The 24,489-nt window shown below is 38.7% G+C and overlaps 1 protein-coding gene across 4 annotated transcripts in view; it reads right to left on the bottom strand.

The window, feature by feature from the left end:
• ESRRG (estrogen related receptor gamma) overlaps positions 1-24,489 on the bottom strand; it is a 456,497-nt gene that overhangs the window by 105,439 nt on the left and 326,569 nt on the right. For all 4 annotated transcript variants that reach the window (XM_034060952.1, XM_034060949.1, XM_034060950.1 and 1 more), the window contains 2 exons: positions 17,839-18,254; positions 5,878-5,994 (listed from right to left, as the gene is read on the bottom strand). In XM_034060952.1, the coding sequence (XP_033916843.1) occupies positions 5,878-5,994; positions 17,839-18,241 (520 nt within the window). In that variant the 5' untranslated portion in view covers positions 18,242-18,254. The remainder of the gene's footprint in view (positions 1-5,877; positions 5,995-17,838; positions 18,255-24,489) is intronic.

A 24,489-nucleotide genomic window follows, 5' to 3' on the forward strand; every position in this document is an offset into this window, starting at 1 on the left:
TTTAAAAACTGTCAGCGATTGCTTTTATACAGATCACTGCCAAAGGAAAAAAAAGATTAAAACATAGAATTCCTTTACACACAAGGCAGGCTCTGACCACTGCCTTAGGGGTGCTGAAGTCACTTCGAGGGATTGTATGAAACCTTTTTATATAAAACAAGTAAACTAATAACTGAGAAGTGTTAAGGGCTACTCAGTGGGGACCTAAGTACAATACGCTAACTGCACTACTATTTACACTCAAGTCAGCACTGATAGCTGATAAGCTTGGAGAGTTTCTGTTCATTTCTTGAGCTCAATGACTACTAATATACCAGCAAAGGTATAAGGTTTACAGACATGAAAAGGTATATAGCTAATTTACCCATAACAGAGATTGCTGAACCTACCAACCAAACAGCAGTCTAATGTAGCTAAGCCAGTTTCCACTAATAGCAGGTGAGGATATGGCCTCCCATTTTCAAGAGCTGGACTAATTAAGCTGGAGTTTTGTCACTCCTATTCAAACTGGGTACAAAATGACTGATGGTCATTTGCAAAGGACACCCATTCCTAAGGAAAATACAAACTTACTTATGTGAAGCAACCCAAATTTTCTGCAGTTTCATAATGATATGATTTATTTTTCAAATAAGTTTCAATTTGTTTCCTTATGCATCACCCAGTTATGAACTACACTTACTGAAATAATAAGCAATGCAGATCAGCCACTGGTAACAGCCCATGAACTTCTGATATCATGCAGGTATTGGAGTTGAGAGATGTATGGGAGATGTTTTGGTGTCAACAGTCCTGTGTTAAGTATGAACTAGCACTGCTCAGAACCAAAAGCTAAGACAGGATACAGTATTCCAGATGGTCTAAAAGCTGCATTAGTGCCACTCAGTAGGTTCCCCTCTGAACTGAAGTTTTTAAACTTGCTACAGTGTAGGGACAGATAAAACTGAAGCTATGGCCTTGCCTCTGTGGATAAAATAGAAACATACAGAATAACATCTTGGAAGGATAGTTATATGAACTCTGCATCTGAGAGAAAAAATGATTTTATTTTGGAATAATTAATCCAGTGGAATTATTTCACATGGACATCTATAATAAGCTTGAAACACTATCTTCTATCAGAGACACACGCCTGTAAGGAATCCCACAGACAGGACATTAAAAGGCATGCATACAGTACTAATGGCAGACTAAAAGTAGAATTCAAGCAGATCGACTAGCTGTAAGAAGAATGTCAGTTATCTACCCATGATTTCCCGTATCATTTCCTGTATCAACTTACGTAGTTTTACATCTAATATCCTTCTTAGAAAAGAAAACCCAAAACAGCCCCTTTATTCTCACTCCAGGAAAACAGAAAATAACTAAAACACCCAATCTTGCACATGAACACAGATTTAATCCTACCACTTACAACAACCACCAAAGTGTGATTAAACAGAACTGAGAACTAAAGAATGTCTTAAAAGTGTTAATTTTTAAAAAAAGGCAAGTTGTTGTTTCTCCCCCATCCTTGTCCCTTTTAGCAATTGCAATATTATTTAAAGAAATCACTGGAGATGCATTTGAAAAGGTTCTCAGAATACACAAGAATTTTTATGTTGTTTCATCTGTTCTTGTGAATCTGAGAGAATCCACCAAAACACAAGCACAAAGAAACTATTTCAGGAGAAAAAAACAATTGTGATCTTTGAAAATGTGATTTTTTTATAGTACTGTCACTCAAAATTGAAAATAGAAAACTGCAAACCTTCTTCCTTAAAAGTAAGCGCAAAAAGAGTAAAGTGTATTCTGCTGTGCTTCTAATAACCTTTACCTAGGAAAGGAAATGAAAATATGACACCCTCGTATTTATCATGTGCTTAAAAAAGCTCATCAGCATCTCCTGATGCTTTAATACAAAGCATAACATATACTCAGAAAAAGTCCATACACCCAGACTGATGTTTTTAAGTAACAGTCCATGGACTAAACCAAAGTGTTCCTCTGGATCAGTCTGTAGTTAAGTTTCTTGTGCTACTCAACAAGAGAGGCAGACAGCAGCCAGCACTTCAATCCCACTCCAGCTGAGCCCAGCATGACATTGCTTTACCCTTCCTTCTCTAGCTTCTAGTCCACAACTTATAAACTGTTAAGGATCTTGATCTAGGTGCTGCTGGGTATGCCTAATTGCCATCCTTGAGAGTATGCACTGGAATTCCACGCTCCACCCTGTATCACATGTGACAAAAAAATCCAATTCCCACCCAGTGTTTGACCCCAAAACTCATCCCCAAAATCTTAACACTAGGTCTCTTGCAGAAACACTGAAAAGCACCATTATCTTGCCACAATAAATGATTTCACATGCAGCTGTCATAAGAGAACCCACTATATATTTCCTGCAAGTGGTTTTCGGACCTTGTCCTAAAAGCAAAAAATAAAACTCAGGACCTTTTCCCAGACGCTGTGATTTCTATCATGAATTTTATATGACAATTCACAAAATTACTAAAAAGTAATAAAGTCTTTCCAAATGTGAAGAAAAAAAAAAAGCACAGTAACTGTTTCACATTGAAAAGACTGTTTGTTGAGGAAAATTTCTGGAAGAAAACTCCCCAGTAACACAGTAAGATTTCTGGAGATAATGCACACTTCTGCACCTGGCAGATGTGCACTTCTTGTAAAGAACATGATGCTCCTCTCAAAGCTGCTTAAACTTGATTTTATTTCAGGTCTGCAACAAAATTTTTTTTGTAAATAGATTTGGGCTGTCAATTTCCAGGCATGCTGTGCCATCAGCATGTAGAGACTGCTGTGACAAACGTGGAGGCTACAGCAGCAAATTGTATTATAAACTGGTAATTGAATTGAACAGGTTTACATTTGAATAGATTTACTGCAGCATGATCTCTTGACATGCTGCATGGGACTGAAATCCTTGTCTGTACATAAAGAAACATTTAAGATACAGCAGGAATTATCTCAGCTCAGTGTAAATCCATGCTAATCAATAAATTTACACCACCTTATACATGAAAGAAATAAGTATATCATCTTTCTTCACTCTGTGCATAAAGGATGCAGTCAAAGCCCAAAACTCATCTCCAGACTATCCCATAGATAAAAACATCATCACCTGTCTCCAAAGCTAACACGAACAAAAGAGAAGAAATATCTATTCCAAGTACAGTCCTAAAGATGTACTATGAGTCAGAGTGGTTTCAAAAGTAAAAGTGGTCACTAAAGAAGGAAAAAAACCAAAACACCCTTGTTTTTTTAGGTTGTCCTATTATGTAGCAGGTAAGCAATACCTGAAAAGGAGATAAATTAACTCTCCCTAAATAAAAGACTCAGTAATTAAAAGAAAGTAGAAATCTGTGTTTTGACAGAAAAACTCACGTAAGGTCCCTTCCAAATAAGAGTGGAAGAACTATAATGTGCCCAGGAGTGGGGTTAACAAAGGAACTAATTCCTTTGAAAAGAAGGTTATTTTGCAATTTCTTTGTTCAGAAAAAGGTATGTACTTTTAGGGTAAAAAATTTATGAAATTCCAATTAAGAAAACTTGTGGGGCTGATTTGCATTCATGGACAACGATCATGCATGCAAAAAGCCTGATTCAGAATGTGCATCTGAATTGTCTATCAAATTACCTCAGTTACCAAAATCATATGCAGAAATTCAGTAAATCTGCAGTTTTGGTTACTGAGGTAATTACTCATTTATATAAGAGCCACATCATTTCCTCATGCAGCTCCAGAAGCTGCACACAGACTAGACTCTTTAAACATATATAGAATCATAGAATAGTAAAGGTTGAAAAGGACCTTAAGATCATCTAGTTCCAACCCCCTGCCTTGGGCAGGGACACCTCACACTAAACCATATCACCCAAGGCTTCATCCAGCCTGGCCTTGAACACTGCCAGGGATGGAGCATTCACAACCTCCCTAGGCAACCCAATTCCAGTACCTCACCACCCTAACTGTAAAGAATTTCTTCCTTATGTACAATCTAAACCTCCCCCGTTTAAGTTTCAACCCGTTACCCCTGGTCCTATCACTACAGTCCCTAATGAATAGTCCCTCACCAGCATCCCTGTAGGCCCCTTTCAGATACTGGAAGGCTGCTATGAGGTCTCCACGCAGCCTTCTCTTCTCCAGGCTGAACAGCCCCAAATTTCTCAGCCTGTCTTCATATGGGAGGGGCTCCAGTCCCCTGATCATCCTCGTGGCCTCCTCTGGACTTGTTCCAACAGTTCCATGTCCTTTTTATGTTGAGGTCACCAGAACTGCACACAACAGTCCAAGTGAGGTCTCACAAGAACAGAGTAGAGGGGCAGGATCACCTCCTGCTGGTCACACTTCTTTTGATGCAGCCCAGAATACGGTTGGCTTTCTGTTAATGGATCTGCAATGGTGCCCTCAAAATTTAAAAGAAAATGTCTAAATTAACTCACCTGTATTTACTTTTGGTAGCATTGTTTTGTGTCCAAACAAGCTGCCCAATATATCTCTGTATATTAGGTTACCAGTGATAAGGGGCCTTGACTTACTAAAAGAAGATGTTAAGAAGCACAGTCCCTCTCAAAAGATGCCATCCTCAGACATTCTTTTCTTTCTACAGTTTATCTAAGCATCACAATTAAACCTTGAAGTAATTAGTGATTACTTAAAACCTCCTAGTGGTCAGTTACATGAGGATTTTGGCAAGTAAAGAACCCTTCCATCACCACTGGAAGAAAAGGTCAAATCCTGCCGTTCTTACTAAGGTAAGGTCCCAACTGGATCTGACAGTAATTTTGCTCAAGTAAGACTAAGGTCAGCAGGATTTGGCTCACAGGATCATAGCATCTGCCAAAGCAGTTGCACAGAACAAGGTTTATTCTTAGTAAGTATAAGCCAATAAGAATATGTCTGTAGGTACGTGATAGACCTAATTTGTCCATCATCTCTCCACCAGTCTATGTTGTTCTTGGATTTTAACCTAAGAGCTGTATACTTCAACCTGTTTTAAAATACCAAATGATTTACAAAACCCAGCCATCTGTTAAAGCTAACTTTTTAAGTACTGACAAAGCAAAATTGCATGGGGCTATTTTAAAGTGGTTGCTTAGTACAAAAACACTCTTCACTGGAGACAATATTGTGAAAACATCACATCTGATTTTATTTTAAAAGCTTATCTAGCTCATAAGTCCATAACAACTTCTGTTATTCCTTCTTGGTAATAATAGTCCACTACAAGAAATATTTTTTTACACTTACCTATTATTCAGTATCTTCAAAATGCAACTAATGAATTAAAAAGTCAACATATACTTACAGTGAGGGGCAGGGGCCTCTCATATGCTTTAAAGAAAAAAAGAGGGGTGGACTCTCTTCTTTTGTGTGCCATTATTTGCTTCAGTGTAGTTACAGTAACTTCAGCAGACATACTCCGTACTTACCCTTGTTAAAGTGAGAGGTAACCTTTTCATTTGTCCTGAGCAAACGAGGAGTAACAATGGGGAAATAAGGCACAGTGTGTGCTTCTGTCAGAACTGAGACAGACTGACAGTGGATATGGAACAGAGGAAAGAAGCCTTTGAGAATTCATAATAGAAAAGAGAGGATATATTCTGATGATTATTCTGTTAGTTACCTACCGAAGGAGACTGGATGCTGGGGTACGTTTTGCTGTACTACAGACAGAAATACTCCAGAGAAGATGAACTCTATGTAGATACACTGTGATTCCATAGCTTAGAAGCAGACTGTCAGGAAGAGCAATCATACATGAAAATTGGCTTTACAATAACTGATTAGAACACTCACCGACCTCTCTTCTTTGTTGATTGCCCTACAATTGTTGCTTGTGTTTGCAGAGAAATACGTATTGACTTGCTCGGTCTTACCTTCTTTCAGCATGCCAACTTTTAGACACTTCATGAAGCGGCAGGCTTGGCAGGACTTGCGTCTGCGCTTTGTGATTTCACATTCATTCGTTGCTGGGCAGCTGTACTCTATGTTACCTGGAATAGGAAACACAGGAAAAGAGTGGTATTCAGAATCTCTGACCAGCACAATGGACATAAGAGTACACATGCAACTGATGTAGTGCTTAATTTGGGAATATATCAAGAGTAAACAGTGTTATAGAAAGGAAACCCCTTTCATGTAAAAATGAAAAGCCAAGTTTAAGGATAGCATTAGGAAGAAATTCTTCCCTGTGAGGATAATGAGGCACTGGCACAGGGTGCCCAGAGAAGCTGTGGCTGCTTCATCCAGGGTAGTGTTCAAGGTAAGGTTGGATGTGGCTTGGAGCAAGCTGCTCTAGTGTGAGGTGTCCCTGTCCCTGGCAGGGGGTTGGAACTGGATGAGCTTTAAGGTCCCTTCCAACCCTAACCAGTCTATGATTGTTATTCCTGGTGGAATAACAGGACAAGGAAACTATCATTTATAGTCTGTACCAAGACACATGCATTGGCCCCCAGGCTGAGCATTCTTTGTTTCCCTTTTCCCACCAACTCAGTCTTGCTTTGTCTAGAATATGAACAGGAAGCTGTTGTGCTTTACTGCTCAATCAACTGTAACAGGTATTGCAGAGCTTCACCCTTCTTCCACAGCACCAGGTACAGTGTTGTCAGGCAGGGCTCACCAACATTGCTGCCACCACATCTAGTACATTCTACAGCTGCCACAGTATTTCCCCTTCTCCCTATACTTTAGACAGAGTTCTTGCACTGAGAGGCATCACAAGAAGGAGGGTCATTACTGTCAAACTACCAGAACTGCAAAAACTGGGCTGATACCTCTGCCTCCTCCAACATTCCTTTAGCCTAGAACTAGCTAGACCCTTAAATGTGAGCCCTCCTGGGCAAAACAGTGTCTCTATGGGTTTTGCTACTGCTTAGTAAATACTACCTATCCTCAAAACTAAAACAAATAAATAAATAAAGCCTGAAGACAAACGGGTAAAATACATGAGTACCTTTCTTACAGTTTTTTAGATCACATCTTTAGTACCCAAGTCCAAATGGGAGAACATCTGTTCTCTTTTGCCCCAGTATCACTGCACTTCTCATAGAACATCTTAGCTCAGCTTATTCATCTGCCCAGCCATGCATCCTATTGCACATGACTACATTCAAGTATGACAAGACTTTGCAGCCATCACAAGTTTCACCAGGAAACTGACTTTTAAATACGGTGTCTTCCCCATCAGCCTGTCACATCTTGCTTTAAAGGTATTTCTTTATTTTCTAACCCTTTCTCCCCGTGATTAAGTGCATTAGTATCTTAATGAAAATGCATTCTGTTTATTGCCCTCTTGGGAAGCAAGAGGTCATCACACCAAATGCATAAATTGTCATCAGAGACAGTTCAAGCATAATTGCAATTTTGCTGCTCCAATGTTGGCTGCACTCAGGGTCCATCAAAGTCCCCTGAAACATGTGCAGATTCTAATAATTAGCATTGAGCCTGCCTGGGACCACAGCATTGATGAAATATTTCAGAGTTAATCACACTTTGTAAACACTGATTTATATTGACTACCTTTCTCCAGACTGATGTCTCCTCATTAAATATCACATTAGTGGATTGCAGGATTGCACAAAGACTCAAATGCTCAACAACTGCTAATTCAACAGGAAGTAATACTTAAACCACTTACATCTATTGAAAATTGGTTAAGTATTCATGATAAAGGAGGTGGTACACGCTGCAATGTGTACTCTGCCAGTACAGCATACTTTGCACAATCTTTGAGGACTCTGTTGGCTTTCTTCCTCTTAAACATTTCTGCACAACTGACTTAACAATGCTGATGAATAAAACACATATTGGTACATCTGAATCCTAACGGTTCCTGGTGACAGAACTCAAACTTCAGCTTTGTCTTCTTCCCCTTCGTTAGCTCCTGAGAAGAAAGCTGATTAAGGATACAGTGGGTTGGAAATTCAGCATAATAGTTCCTGCAAAACTTCCTTCCAACAGGAACTGGTGAAATTGGGAAGTAACAGTTTTGCAAGGATAGGTAGGAAAGGGTAGTAAGAGCAAGCGTAGGAAAAAAAAAAGTTACCCTTTCACACACTAATGAGGCATTCTTAGTGAGGCACAACCACTACATAGGGAGACCTTCAAAGACTTCCACAAATTGTATCTAATTACTTCATCATATTATATTAATAAATGTATTACTATCCGTATTTAAAAAAAAAAAGGAAACAGGGAATCAGAGCTGCTTTGCACAAGATCAAAGGTATCTTTGCACAAGGTCAGAGATGATCTTCATCTAAAACAAGACTGAGATTATAACACATCACTTCACCAGCAAAACTCTCCACTGAGGCAAGTGGGGCACTCCCACTATAGAGTCCCTGTGCAAAGGTGTAGATGACAAAGGTATGGATGTCAACATTAAAAAGTAATATTCAAACCCAGAAAAATACAAGCAAAACTGCTTATTTCCCAAAGAAGACACTTCTAATCCATACCCTGCTATTCCAGTTTTGTGCAAAATCCTCTGAAGTATGGCAAGGGTCTGTAGCGTGCAGCACATTGCACAGAGACAACAACATTTTTTCTGCAGATTCTTGCTACCTAAGAGCTCTAAAATGAGCTTTCATTCTAGTCACTTAAATTCCAATACTTTAGTTCAGAAGGGGGATCTTCCATCAATTCAGGCTGCTTTCCTCTAATGAATTATATTTTACAGTGGATGTTCAATCTTAGTTTTTTATGCTAGCTAAACTTGGAAGATGTTGGAGAGTTCCTTCAATGAACTCAGCAGAGTTACAGTAACTGGGTTTATTGCTACAGCAAAGATCCACATCTTACCAGTGGCCATAGCTAGTTTCCTGAAAGTGTTCCAGCATTTTAGAATACTGTTAGACCACTGTAAGAGTTCAAGGAAACTAATCACTTTGTCATCACTTCATATATGAATGCAGTATTTTATCAAATATCCCATGGATAGACTTAATTTCTGTTAGCAAGCTTTCCTTAGAAAAGAAAACCCTCATGGAATTCTGTGATGGATATGCACAAAATGTGTTTTACCTAGCACTCAAAGTACTAGTGGATATGTATTTGGTAAAGACCTAAATTTACTGCACAGCGCAGGTCATTACAGCTCTCACAGTTTCTTATTTACTTCTATACACCAAGAATAAAGACACTAATTATTTTAAGAGGTGTTTGAGAATCTGTACAGCTTCACAGGTACTCTGCACCTATTCAGTATGCTCAGACCTGCATTTTATTATAATGAGGTAGTTTCAGAAGGAAACCCTACCATTTCCTCATCAACTGCAGGATGCTAGAGGCTGAAACTGAGCAGCTAGCAAGAATGCATGTTGAGTTTGCCCAGCCCTGTCAACAGTTGTAGAAGTAGCTGTGTTACACAGCAAACAAAATCAGCATGGCAGCTCAGAGTCTTTAAACTGTGCTGACAAGAACAATCGCACAATTTATAACATCTTTTGGCTGGTTTTCAGAAAGGACTGGGCTCTGATTACTTATTTCAGAGTCTTTTGTACAATTAGTTTGCAGGCAATATAATTTTCTCACTTACTCTTTAATAGAATCATGCAGCTCTGGCTGATGGGTAAGAGTGTATATGTAAAACTCCTGTCTAAAATGCCAGGGGATAATTTGTATATTCCTTTCAGTAGCATAATGGACTTTTACAGTTTGGCAGTTAAAGGGCTGAGTAATGTAAATTAGTATGATGTTTGAAAATAAAAAAATATGTCAAATCTTCACTCCCCAAACACGCTGCCCTGTGCTTTAATAATACAATGGGATTTATGCCAATGCAAGTCCCCTTCCTCTCTCTCCTTTTAAAAACAGTTCCCTTTTTCTACTAACTTGCTAAACTTTACTATCTCAGGCAAAATATAAGAAAACACTTAAAATACACTGTGCCTATCGAGAGCAATGTATTCAGTAAAAATATGATGCCATTACATCTTGAGATAGCAGGTGAGTTGCTAACATGCTGTATAACAGGCTTGCTGGTTTTAGACACTTCACTGTCAAATCTTCACACACAGCTCGAGGATAAGTGGGCCAAGATACCTTTCTTTCATCTCACAGGTGAGGTTTGGAGGTTACGTGAATGAGATGTGGAGTCATAGTATGATTTTTATAGTACAGGGACTTACTCAATGGCTTTACAAGACAGCCAAAAGAGTGGACTTAGCCAAGGTTCTCAAAACCACTTTGGCCATTTCATGCATGGTACTGGTAAGCAACACTGAAGGTAACAGATGACGAAAAGGGAGAACCATGACGAAGAAGAGGCCACTAAAAGCACTGGGTCTTATGCCTTAGCATGTTATCCCAGATGAAGTTACTGTCATCAACAGTTACAACTTTAGAACCTCACAGGTATAAAGAGTGCAAAGCTGGCTCTAGAAACTGGCTCCAGTCCATGTGACAGGCTGAAAGAAATACTGACAAGAATAGAAGCTGCAGACAGCAATTCTTAGCAGAAGCATTATTTTCCTTTTCGCAGTGCAACATTTGATATTGTAACACCGAAGACGTAAAAGGATTGCTATGAGCTAATGGAATATGCTCAGAAAATCTTTGGGCAAGGATAAGACATGAGGAAGACTGAGATACAGGGTGAAAACATGTTTGGAAAGACAGGCCATGAGCCACTTACAAAAATAGGAGGAATGTCGAAGATACCAGTATTGAAACGTTTGATATGTGGGAATTTACGTCCAGAAGAAAAAATAAAAATAAAAAAAAATTTAAAAAAGGTAAATCAACAGAGGGGAATTATTTATTCCTTCAGTGTCATAATTTTATGCTATAATCAGCTCACAAAAAAACATGTATCAGTATCTCTATCTACATTCAATAATGCCCCATTTTTTTCTCCCAAACTTTCTCCTTGAGCTTCTGTAACCTGCTACACTTTTTCCAAGAGCTTGTCTTTAAAAATCAAATGTTATTATTCTTAATAGAGGCTATTGCACCACTGGATTTCAGTCTTTCTGCAGTAACATTTACCCAAGGTACCACCTTCATTCTTTTTTCCTGGGTGACAGACCCAAAAGAATACACCTGCTTGTCTGTGGACTCTGGAAAAGAAAAGGTGGCCAGGATTACACCTGTAGGTCCTATGGGAATTAGCAAAAGAGAAGTCTTTCGAAGAGAGACTGAAGAATCTAAACCAACACAGAGTGCACTACGGTATGTTAGGTCACATCTTGATATATAACCCAGTCAGAACAGAAAAAGTACTTCCTGAGTGTTGTGGTTTAAGAGAAACTGAGAATTGGGTGCTTTTGGAAATAGTCATGGGCTAACTTGGGGAAAGAAGGATACAGAAAAAGTCCCATATGGACTTAAAAACATCTGTGACGTTTACAGGTCTTAGTAAAGCTGAACAGAGGAAAGTAAATTTATTTCTCTCAGGTTAAAGTTTCAGCTCTTGCAGATTCCCTTTCCCCACTCTGCAGTCAGAACTCACCTGAATTTAAGTATAAGTAAATATTTTCACAAGTACAAGTAATCTTATCAATAAGGTTTCAGAAATGGGATCAGGTTGGAATGAGGTTGGATTTCAACCTAACTGAATCCACTTTGTGCTGACACATCTTTCAACGGATTCACCTGATACTGTAGACAGCTCTACGAATTATAGACTTATGAATTCTCCTGCATGTCATCTGGAGCTGCTGACTGTATTCACCATTTTTGTTCCTTGTGTTGCCTTTCCTGTTACAGTAAGAAAATCAGAAGAAGAAGCTAGTGTGTGCATATATATAATATAGTTTAAGATGGCAGTTGACAGACTGACACAGCCAGCTCAAAAGTACATCTTAAATGAAATTACTATATTGAGTTGCTTAAAAGAAACCAATGTATTATGTTACTGAACTATAATATATTCAGAATTTCTAAAGTGTAGGGTTTATTTATTTTTCTTTTATTCCTAGAAACCCACATCAATGGAGATTTAACATGAAAATGTAAACATGATGCTAGTTCATCTGATTACATGACATTTTTGCATCAGACTGTAACATCATGCAGAAGGGTTTCCAGCATCATGAAAACCATCGCAATTTTCAGTATGAGGCACTACCACTGGAGTCAATTAAGTCAAATTAAGGGCATTTAGGTCATCTTAAGAGAGAATCAATGCTTTGAAGACACAAACAGAACCGGTCTCCTGCCACCTGAGAGTCACTGAAGAGTTGCCCAAGTCAGAAAGGCAAAACCTTCTATATTTTGTTCCTACTGGTATGTTATCTAGGTTGATTTTGACACATTCTACCAAGGTAGCATGGAAAATTGTCATTGCTTGTTTATGAGCACACAGAACACCTCAGTCTGCAAAGCTGCAAACCAAACACTTAAATAAATCACTTGCTGAGTCTTCATGTCTTTAGTTTCAAATAGACAGAGCTTCATAAGCAGGCTGGAAGCTTTCAGAGATGTTTATAACAAAGAGAGATCCAGCCCTAATTATATATATATAGATATATATATATATACACACATATATATAAGTATAAACAGCATACTAGAAAGATATGCTGCTTACAGAAAGTACTGGCAGACGGTGTGTGTGTGTATATATATACATATATATATGGTACACATATACATATATATACAAATCCATATGCACATACACACAGACTCATATATATACACACACCACACACACCCTGTATCAGTACTATTTGTAAACAGCATATCTGAGTTTTTCGGATGGGTTTGAAATTGCCATGCCCAAAACAGGATGCTCATTCTGATTTCCTAATAAACTAAATGCAGTATACAACTTATATGGCTCTAAGGAAAGCAGAGACAGTAAAAAGGAGACAACCATCTGTACACGTTCAAACTTCTTTCTGGTTTTCAGACTTCAGTGTGGTTATATTATATTGGCTTACCTTGTTTGGCTACCACAGTTACACAATGACGTTATGACAGGACTAAAAGACATGTTGGAAGGAATTAAAAATACTCTCTAGTTTGGTTAGCCCATAGGCACAGAGAAATCAGGTGGAAACGGAAGATAGCTATCACTGCTTACTTAAAATCTTCTTTGAAAAAAATGCTGATACACAGACTTTCACTTATATAAGGAAGGTGAATTATTTCATCAGGTAATGATGGATTCATGTGACATTTAGTGTTAGGTTCACTAGAGGGCTGGCATCTTTGCACCCAGAACCAAGGTCCAGAGACTATCGCATCAAGATGCAAGCCTCCACCCTATCTTCCTATAAAAAAACTTATAATTTTAGCTACCAGTAAAGATGCCAAAAAGCCATAAAATCTTACTTAATTTCCTTACATTTCCTCCACAAAAATAATGTCTAGTGTTACGGAAGTCAGCTTTGAGATATGCAAATTAATCTTTGGAAACCACTTCAGTCACGGTCAACTTTGAAACAAACTTCAGGTTGCCTTATCTGAATTTACATAGCTAGTTCTAACTTTCCTGACTAAAAACTTCTTGATTTAAAAAACCCAAAAAAAGTATTTATTGCAAAGCATTTGTATATTTATAGATCCAGTTGGCTCAGTAATGAGTAAACACTCTAAAGAGGGTTGAAAAACCTGAACACTAAAGGGAGTAAAAACAACTGTGAGCAACCAAAGAGGTGAACAAAGCACCAAGCAGTTTAATCTAGCTCCTAGTCTGGGCAGGCTTCACAGACCACAGGAAGTACATTACTTTAGAACTGTGGGGCTGAAGGTATAAAATGAGTTGACAGCCTTGGTGAGTTCACATAATCACACAAAGGACAACAGTATTCCCAAGATGGAATATTTCTTGCCTTTTTTAGGAGACATGGACAGGCAACAACTCTTAACGATAAAGTTACAGAATGAGACAGTGAGGGTATGGTTCCAGGGCTACTTACTATCTATTGCTTTACTCACCCTGTGTATAAACATAAGATTTCTGTCTCAATACTGCTCATCCAACAGTTTTTTCCTTAAAAAATAAACATATAACCAAAAGAAACCCCAAACAGACAAGCCAAAGCCCAAGAACAACAAAGGCTATTGACTGCAAAATGTTTCAGCCTTTGTGGGAAAACACTAAACACTGTCCAAAGTAAGCTCTGACACGTTTGCAACAAGCCTTATGAGGAAGGCAACCTATCAATACCTAGGTTTTTCACACTATCTTTTCACGCTAGTCTAAAGAGTCCAAAGATGACAGCCCTGAAGGAAGAAGGAGGAAGACAGAACATTGTCTAGACACAGACCATCACTTCAGAAAGACGAAGGCTACAAAATAAAACAAAGTAATAAACTGTCTTTGACTCTCTGAAGTCCCATCATCCTCCTACTGAAAGCAACAATACCATTTCAGTCTGCTTGCAGAAATGTTTAAGTTACAGGCACTGAAAAATTCCATATTATTAATGCAAAACATGTACTTAGTGGTCTTTATGATAACTGACCAAATAATGAGACGTATTTACACTGAATAGTCACCACAAAATATCTAGTTAAGTACAAGACCTCTGTGCTGAACACAAGACTTTGCACCCAGCTGAAAAGTGAAAATGCTGTTTTGCTCTCCTTTTAATGAACACTTGGAGTTTTCAAGATAAGGCAGCAGCACAGCAAAAAACTGTGGAGAGACCCTAAAAATCAATGGACCTCTAACTATTTTTAGACGTTGCTATTTTCTCCTGTGGTTGATGTTAAGCCAATTTTGGGGAGATTTGGCTGCGTGTGTATTTCTGTGAGACGTTTGCAATCAGCCACCACGTAAATTATCCCAGAAGCAAACTGAGAGCTGCAGCTGAGTACTAGGCTGAGCAGAGAACATCCCGTTCTCCCAACCCTGATGTGTCACAAAAAGGGGGCAGAACATAATCAGATTCTACTATGACCTAAGAAGATACCGATTTTATATATTCAGCTGCCTTTTTTGAGGTTTTGGCCAGGTAGTTTCTTGTTTCTAATTTTTTTTCTGATCATTGATTTTTATTGTAATCTATGCATTCTTTAACCACAGCCCCAAATACGTGTTTGTGCTATGTTAAAAATATATATTTTTAAAAAGGAAAAATTACTCCCCCTTATTATTCAAGACAGGGTTCATTTAATTTCTTCACGTTTAAGAAAATTAGCAGGGACTGTAAGAGGCAGTAAGAGGAGGAAGAGAAATCCATCAGCCAGAAAAAGACATTTTTAGACTAAATTGCCTGAAAGGGAATGATAATCTCCATTACCCTTAAAAACAGGTGTATGCTCTACATTAGAGTGATATTCACCTTATGTAAGGGGCTGCTAGGCACCCTGTGATGCACTTTGTCTTATGTCAGATGCTGGTGGTGTACAGATAGCTTTCAAAAGACTCCTCTGAAATGGAAAGAATGGAAAGACTCCCATTGACTTAGTGGAAAAGACATGAGACCTCACATGAACACAAAATGTGCTTCCTAATCTAAAACTTCACCAGCTCAGCCTTGAGCCCACTGAATTCAGGGTAGTTTTGCCCATGACTTCAACATGAGCAGCACTTGGGTTCTATGAATCTGAGCTAATTTAGTAACTGATGAATGGTAAACAAGAAAGGTCTGGGAAAAGACAAACATTCATTTTCACTGAACCTATAATTAACCCATCACAATTATTAGCATTTAAAATAAGCACTTCTTTGAGCCAAGATATGTGTTATTCTTACAAATGCACAGTTATAGTATTTAACACTTCAGGTAATCTGGTTTACTACTCTGTACTTATAAATTTCTTGGGTTTTTCTGTTTCCCAATTTTGTTATTTGCAGTTATGTAGCAACCTTTAAAAACAGACAGAGAAAGAATGTGGTATGAACCAGGAAGTGAAGTGATACAGGGAAGAATGACATCTAGGAATACTGAGACTACTGAATTCTATCATTGACAGCAAAGAAATCTCAGGGGAATTATTCTTCACCCAAGCTTCAAGGTAGGATCTGCCCATGCAAAACACGACTTTTTCTTTTATACTTCTTGACACCTACCACAATCCATGGTTTGATTCACTCAAATAAGTAGTTTCCATTACTTTGGATGGTACCAGAAAACTCTTACTAGATCTGTAAGTTTAGTCCAGCACCATTTCTGAAGATGCTGCCATGACATTATGATGGTAACAAACTTTCTATTTTTAGTTTCCTCATTACTGCTTTTCCACTTGATGTTTGGTTTTGCCTTACTGCATTATTTTTCCTGTCTTCACAGCACTGTCACCTGCTGATGCAGCAAGCGCTCTAACCACACTGAGACTGTTGGTACAGCTGCCAGTTCTATCTTGAGCTGTGTGGCCAAGTCCAGGATGCTAATCTGGAGAACGATGTCCCTGTCTTGTGCTTCCACGCCCAGAAACTTGCTGTCTATGGTGCAGTGTAAAATTGCAGGCTACCCATTACTGACAGAAGTCAACACTTCCATCAGCTGACGTTTCTGTGGCTCAAAATATAACTAAAATAACTGTGCAACAGTTCAGTTCTATAGGACAAGATATCACACAGCAATTAAATACCATTTATAACAACAGACTTGCCAGTTGAAGTTTAGCAAGCACAAAATACAAATTGCTCACTAAAAACATTTTTTGAGGTTTTTGGAAAATGTTCTTGAAGGTCAAGTGAAATCACCTCTTTTTTTCCACTTTTTCCAACACAAAGATTTGAAATCAGCATACTGCTACTGCCCATTTTACATACGAGTCCAGACTACTATGAATCTTCACAGATATGCTTGTTTACTAGCTGTAAACATTATAACATTTCCCTTATTAATTTTACTTTAAATATTGGAAGTGCTGTATTTAAGAAATCTTGATCAAATGTTTCAAACTTTGGGCTATATGAAATTACAATCTGAAATCAACTTTATTATCTTTAACATAACTATTTTCTAAAAAGAAAAGCATGCCACCAGATTGCATTGTCTTCCCTGAGAATTCCAGGTGCTCAACATCTATGAAAATCAAGCAGGTTTTACTGAAGAGCTTAAATTTAGACTTAGCAACCTAATTTTAGTCTCTGAAGTTTGAGTTTAATTTAATGTGACACTATATTCCTGTACAGGCCAAGCTTGAACTCATGTTCTTTAAATAAAGCACCTCCAATTATACTCGAAAGACTGATATCTAAATCAAAGCAGAAGGTCCTTTTGTCTCCATTGGTTCCGATGCTAGAACAAGGGGTTATGAAAATTATCCCGTTAGTACTGATTTATGACAAAATATGTGGTGTATTTGCAACAGGTATTGAGAGCAGATTAGTACAAAGTACTGGGCAGATACCAAAAGCTGCCAACTTACGTTCCTTAGAATGTGATCTTATAGATAGCTGTTGAACCTGTTTAAGGCCACTGTCTATCGTATTGACCAGTTATTCATACACTGATATTCACAAAGCACTACACCATTGGATCTTGTTCCAATTTTAAATGTACTAGTGTTTTAACCAAAATAAGCTGGATTTCTGTAACAATTTCCAGTATGGTAGTGGTATAACTAGGAGTCAAATGCAAGTGTGATCTCCATGTGCCAGCAATAAGGTGTGCTCAAGAGGCACCCATGACAACCTTTGGAAAATAATCAGTTTTCTACTCAAAAATCATTTATGGGAGTCAATGAGAAACTCATACAGAAAACAAACCTGAATGTGCACTAGACGGCTTCAATGTTTTTCGTAACCAAAATCAATGTGGCTTCTTTCCCAAAGAAGCCCAAAGAGGCTTTTTCATGAGTAACTTCTGTAGGACTAAATACTATGAAGAACAAAAAGATATAGCCTGAAGTCCTAACAGGATTGAGTCAAGGATCGCACTATTTTACTTAGAGCAAAAGAGAGAAAAGAAGCTTAAAGAACAACCAACCTTGAATTGTCCTCTTGAAGAAAGCCTTGCAAGCTTCACAGGAAGCCACTCCATAGTGGTACCCTGATGCAATGTCACCACACACCAAACACAGTCTTTTGGGCATCGAGTTCAGCATATATTCACACTTGGTCTGTGAATCTTCAGCGATGGTACTGGAGCAGTCGTCATACCGTTTCCTGACCGGCCCGTTGCCTCCAAGCCCTGTGGCTGAAGGGTAGAGGGGAGGTGAGTCCAGCCCGTTCTGATGTCCATTCATGGTGGAACTGTAGCTCCCGCTGGCGTCTGAGGAGCCACCGGGGCTGTGGTGGTTGATGCTGTCCGTCAGAGAGGCAGGGCTCGACGGTTCCGTCTTGATGTACGACGAACAGCTAGAATCAATGTGTCGATCTTTGCTTGACATTCTGCAGAGAAGCCTGTAGTGGGGAGAGAGAGAGAAAGAAGAATCTGTGTATTAAAGACAGCGCTCTTAAAGGCTGCTCTGTAGAAGGGTTAGGGACTGCACATCATTCATTCATTAGTCAATACCTCTTGTTCTACAAGAAGGTAATCAGCATAAGGGCATGACAGAGCTTTGTCAAAGCTCCAGACAGGCAGTAAACAAAAACTTTAAAGAGACCAAATCCATCTGTTGTCCCCTCCACCTGCCCTCTAGGCTATGTGTCAACTTCACATCAACTCTGGATACTGAACTTGTCATCTAGTGAGTCAAAAATTAAGGAAATCCATTGGATGACTTGGCTATTAAATGGCATCTTTCTGCCATCACTACTTTCCTTATACATAAATCCCATCACTATGAGGAACAAATATTTCTGAGTTTGATCACATAAAGGTTCTGCTCTGTAATTAATATTTGTCAAGACCCTTCACTAACACGTGTCCATCATCTATTGATCTAATCCCAGAACTGAAGAGCAAGTCTTCTTTATTTTCCTTTATTAATACTGCTTTATTATAGATACAGCTATTTAGCAACACAGTAGCACACCAATGGGAAACTCTAACAAATTATTACGGCTGGACTCCATTTTCACAAAATCTAAGTGAAATGATTCATCAGCTCTGCCTGCAATTACTTTCCAGCCATTATCTTCAGACTAACCAGTAATAACCATGCTACTATCCCATATATCTGCAGCTCTATAGGAATGACATTTTACATCTTCCACTCTTGGATTAAAAAAAAAAAACCCAACACAGAGGAAATTTTATATAGAAGTTTGTCTTTCAGAGAATCTTACTCCTCAGTTCTCACATTTTCTGAATTAAACATTTCAAACAAAACCATGTAACACTTGATTTGACAAATTAGTGCTTTATATGAGAGAGGGAGGAACCTTCTTTGTCTAGCCATCCCAAAGATTTTTCTCAGTTTTAAACATATTTTAGGGAGAACAAAGGACAAAAATAACAGTTAGAAAGCTGCAAACCAGATACTATCTTCATTTTTTCCCCGCTGTGATTATAAGACCACAGTAGCAAATGGCCTACTCAGCATTTTCCTGACAGTAAACTCAGAGGCTGCCAAAGTACAGGTGACAGATATGAGCATTTCTCTAGAAACATTATCAGCAGAAAAGCAACGACCCCATAAGGCCACCCACCCAGAGCTACAGATTCATGTTTTCAAAGCAAACACATGAGGCGAGACAATTCGACTGAATTAATTTTCCAAAGTCATTTTTGAGCTCTTGCTTTCACTTTTTCACCTTTCTGTGTATGAAGTAAAATCACAAAAATAAAATAAATTTCTTCTTCAAGATCTGGAATCAAGTTCACCAATAGAAAAACAGGCACAAATCCAGAGAGTTGCCTTCTTTTCCAATGACGGAAACCAAGATCAAAGCCTGAGCCTTCATTAAAGGTGCCCTCTTAGGACGAAATTTACCCTAAAATCAGTGCCCACAGATCTTATTTAGGACCCATCAATAGCTGTAATTTTCACTGTAAAATACTACTGGAAACAAATGACATGTGAATTTGGGAAACAGCAAAACTGACAAGCAAAACTGTTACCATCCACACTTAAGACCAGTATCTATTTGGGGAGGTAAGAGGAGAGAGCTACCTGGTGCTAGTAAATAAACCAAGGAAATGGGAAGGTTAAAGCTGTGAAAATATCTTATTACACTGGACCACCTGCTTATGTTGTCCTTTCTTCAAGAAGTGGAAGGGGGCGGGAGGGAAATCCCCTAGCCAGCCTGCAATAGCATGTGCCTCTTCTTCTGCATCTGCTGCCTTGTGGCCGTCACTGTTAATGAGTGCTGTAATTAATAGACAGCTCTCTCTTGTCTCTTTAGTTGCACTCTGGGCTAAGCACTTTTCTCAAGTCAACGTTTGAAAGAAAACAGGTCGGCACTGACTTCCAGCAGCTCTGCGAATTTCGTTTAATTTAGAGCACTTATACCACCCCTCCACTTATTACCTTATAATTACTGGACTGCTCTCACATACATTATGATCTTAGACTAGAGTTAGAAGTTATTAGGGTACTAAAACACGGTGTCTCCATCTCCTCTCTCTTTGACACTTCATTTTATATAGCTATGATTAAAAGCATCAATTACCTTTCACATTCCACCAACTTATTTTGTATATTACTTTTCTATACACTAACAGCAAGGTGCTTTCATTGACCAAACAGGTATCTCCCATCTGCTGAGACTCCACATATAAAGTCCCAAAATAAGAGTCTCCACCTACAGCTTGATGGCATGTTTGTGCCTAAGACACCCGTTGCTGGCTTGGTTTTCTCAGATTTGTGTGATAATACACTCAAACATCACCCTTCCCTTCCCATAAAAAAACATTGGCAATTATGAGGTTGTCCAAATGCACCTGGTTTTAGCTGGTGCAAAGGCAGCTATCTCCCACTCCAAGCAGTCAAAACCAACATACAGTCTCAGTTGTACAAGCATTATCTGATCACCAGTGTTGCTTAGGCTAAAGCTAGTCTGCTGATGCTTCTGAAGTAGCAGTTTCTGGTACTAACCAAGACAGAGCTGCTTTTGTCTACAGCTTAAACAGTATAGTCTTGATTGGCACATGCTGGCAAAGCACAAATGCAATTAAAACATTAACCATCCCAAAGAAAAGCGAAAACAACAGCACCTGACTCCGAGGACAAAAACTTTCCCGATACCCCTAAGGTGAAGCAGAGGAAGGCTGGATACTAGCTGTGGGTGGGCAACAGACACCTTCGGCTTTCCCTCCTTTGTTACTGTACCACAGCTTGAACAAAAGTAATTCAAGAGCCATCTTACATGGATGGCAGGTGTGACCACCATCAAATTATCATGCTGAACACTTGGAATAATGCCTAAGCCAGATCTCTGTAAAATCCCTCCCTCAGTTCCCTCCTAATTACTACTTAGCTCGTTACACTGAAGAATTCCTAGACACCATTGCATTATAGTCTAAAACTACAGTTGGAGTTTAATTCTCTCTTCCTCTCAGAGTCTGAAATTCTACAGCTCTATTATTCAAGCCTGAAATATTCACAACTATCTATAAATTCAATTGTCAGCCGGTGGGTTTTATTCTAGACCTCACTTCAATCTAAAATTAGAGGCACTAAAATTCACATTAACTCTAAGAGGAATGTAGTGAATAAGACTTCATTTCAAAAGAACACCTTTTTGTCAGAAAGAGCTATTTTCAAGATGATGGCTTTATCTGCATTCAGAGAGAATAAGCCCAATTCCACATTGTGCTGTTAATGCAAAATTTTTAGGTCACATTGGATTAATAAAAATCTAAATTTAGTTAAGGTTTATGAATAGAAATAACATGTGTCATATAAAAACGTGCACTATTTATTTTAAAGCCTTGGTGGGGTTGTTTTTTTTCTTTACTAGATCTTAAGTCAAATAAATGGCAGCTCCGTTTGGGATGAGCTGTTCTAAGGTTAAGTTTTCTAACAAATGGTAGCTCAGTAATTTTAGGGAAAATACCTAATTGGCTCTAGAAGCATTTCCATGCCCCTATACAAGAGAAACCACACAGGGTGCTGCAAGCCTTGAGTAATATGCAATATACAGCATGGCTCTATACATCTCTACTAAATTTACTTCACAACTACTCTGCTTAAGTAAACCTGAAGCCAGTCACTGCGGACAGAACGGTACAATGAGAGATCACTTCAATATGCAACTCCTGCTTTAAACAATAGTGAATAAATTGTAATGCTATGTGCTTATGAAAGGTTGAATATATTAAGAATTTATTAATGCAATCACATTTGTATTTCCATCTACCTGCCACATTACTAATGATATTGACAGTGCTGACACTGGTTAAATCAGTATCAATAGACAAGAGGAGTGCAAAAATTAACTGCATCTGATTACAGTATATAGCCTTAAAAAAGAAAGCCTTCCCACCCGAATCACTGGGAGCTCTTTATATTCCATCCATACATGCAATTGGTTTAGAAATTTACTTTTTCCCCTCATATCCCTTCTTACCAGTACCTAAAGGAAGTCAAAACAACATGCCAATACTTCATAAGCCATAAACACATTTCAGGCTCACTTTTCCAATAGGAAAAGCTCTGCTTACAGCATCATTCACTTCTTCAGAGCTGCACTGGTGGTTTTAGTGACAGTAATAATTAGTTACAATAATTAGAGTGAGCACCTTTATTGCAGACCAACACAAAAGTCTGGTTTTACCTGCACATGAATTTTCACAATTACACTATTTCCAGAAATGTCAGAATAGGTTGTTAGCAGCTGACATTTTTAATGACAGCCACTACATGGGAGCATCAGCAAGGCAATGTTATTATGCACACCTAGGAACTTTTTACACCATCAGTGCAATCCATCTGATCTTCCTAGGATACATCCCACTGATTCACATAGATGTCAACCAAAAAGGTCTTGTTATCCTCAAGTGTTAACTATGGAAACAAATGCATGAAAGAAAGTCGGGGGTGACACAATTAAGTATATAGCAGAGACAGGAATAGAAGCCAGCTCCCTGCTTTGACCATAAAGATCACATTCCCTCTCACGTGCCATGCTTGTTTTTGGTATCATTTCACAGGTCTACACCAAAATCAAAAGGCAGAAAACAGCGCAGCATGTTCCAGCTGATTTCCCATACTCTGCTTCTCTGAATGTAAGAGGATAAAAATGTTTGTGAACGAAGAAATGAAAACGTTGCTTCTTGCTTCAGCACCCATGACAACACCTCAAGACTCTGCCTGGGTCCTGTTAAAGAGCTGAGTAACAATTTCAGCTGAGCTGCTTTACACTGAGCATTTTTTTTTCTGCTTCAGCTAATTGCACTCTAGTAAAGTGGCAAAATGTGAATCACTTAGGAAAATGGGCACCAGCTGCTATTGTCAGAGAATGGAGATGCCAAAGAAAAGGAAAGCGACTGAATGAAGTGTCATGTCAGAAATCAACGGTGCAACGTGTGATTTGAGAAAACATGACTACTTTACAGAGACAGGGTGTCATTATGGCATCACAGTAATACGATGCTTTGACAACTGCTGGGTCTAACATATCATCATTGCATTAAGGTGCACCGGCTTAGTTGGGAGAAGGAAAAAGAAAGGACTTCTTCTTTTAATAAGGAATATCGTACGGCCTGCTTGGTTAACCTAGTGGATGAGATCATTAATTGCAAAGAATTGCTAATCTTGTGCCATGCACAGACAAACAAAACTGTTATTATGCATTACATCTTCATTAATGAGCACACATGCGCAACCATGTAGTAAAGAGCACCTTGTACAAAACAGAAAGGGTACACTGGTGTGCTTTGTTGTTTTGTGGGGTTTTTTTTAAACAAATGTTAAATGTTTCACTGGGCTTTGTAATTTCTTCTTCCTTTTACATTTTCTTGAAACCTTCACCTTGGTAAGGGAAAGCAAAGCAAGCCAGCGATGTCTTCCAGAGCATCTGCCACAGCCACCAGCAGCCGGAACAGAAGAAGCAATGCTTGAAGCCATCATGTTGTTACCAGCAGTGGCCTGAGTTAGCTGATGACTGCTGACAGAGGATCCAGGTTCCCAAACAGTTATTACTGCTCCATATGCCATTGACCACGCTCTGCTAAAGCACCTCCTACACAGAAGGCAGTGGAAGATCACACTTTTGAGTTCAGCAAACAAAACCATTATCTGAGGTCCTTCACATCTGTATCTATTCTGAGAGGCTGCACTTAGCTTGTTTTCCATGCTGCTTTTTCAAGTGGCTGACTTACAACTGCTGCAGACCCTCCAAAATGAGGGGGAATTACTTGAACCTCCCTCCTCCCCCCTGTATATATACATATTCATTATGCCTTCCCTTTCTGTTTCAAGTTGATTCACTGTGCTTCCTGGCTGATACACTTTGTTAACAAGAAGGAAATGATCCTGAGATACCCCAATGTGTTGCAAATTATCATTGTTGACAGCTTCTGCGTTTAAGGACTACATCTGATGCAACAATGCATACTAGCGTCATTTATCTTTAGCTCATTTCCTTGGACCTATTTCAACTGAGGGTGAGCATCCCTTGTTTATAGCTCTAAATACTGTAAGTGAGCAACTGGCAAATCAATAAAACTGTTAAATGCATAATAATACTGTGCAATTACTTACATGATGTTTTGCATAATTAACTGTCTGAGGTGTTCTTTGATATAATG

The sequence above is a fragment of the Melopsittacus undulatus genome, chromosome 3, assembly GCF_012275295.1.
Source record: "Melopsittacus undulatus isolate bMelUnd1 chromosome 3, bMelUnd1.mat.Z, whole genome shotgun sequence".
Lineage (NCBI taxonomy): Eukaryota > Metazoa > Chordata > Aves > Psittaciformes > Psittaculidae > Melopsittacus > Melopsittacus undulatus.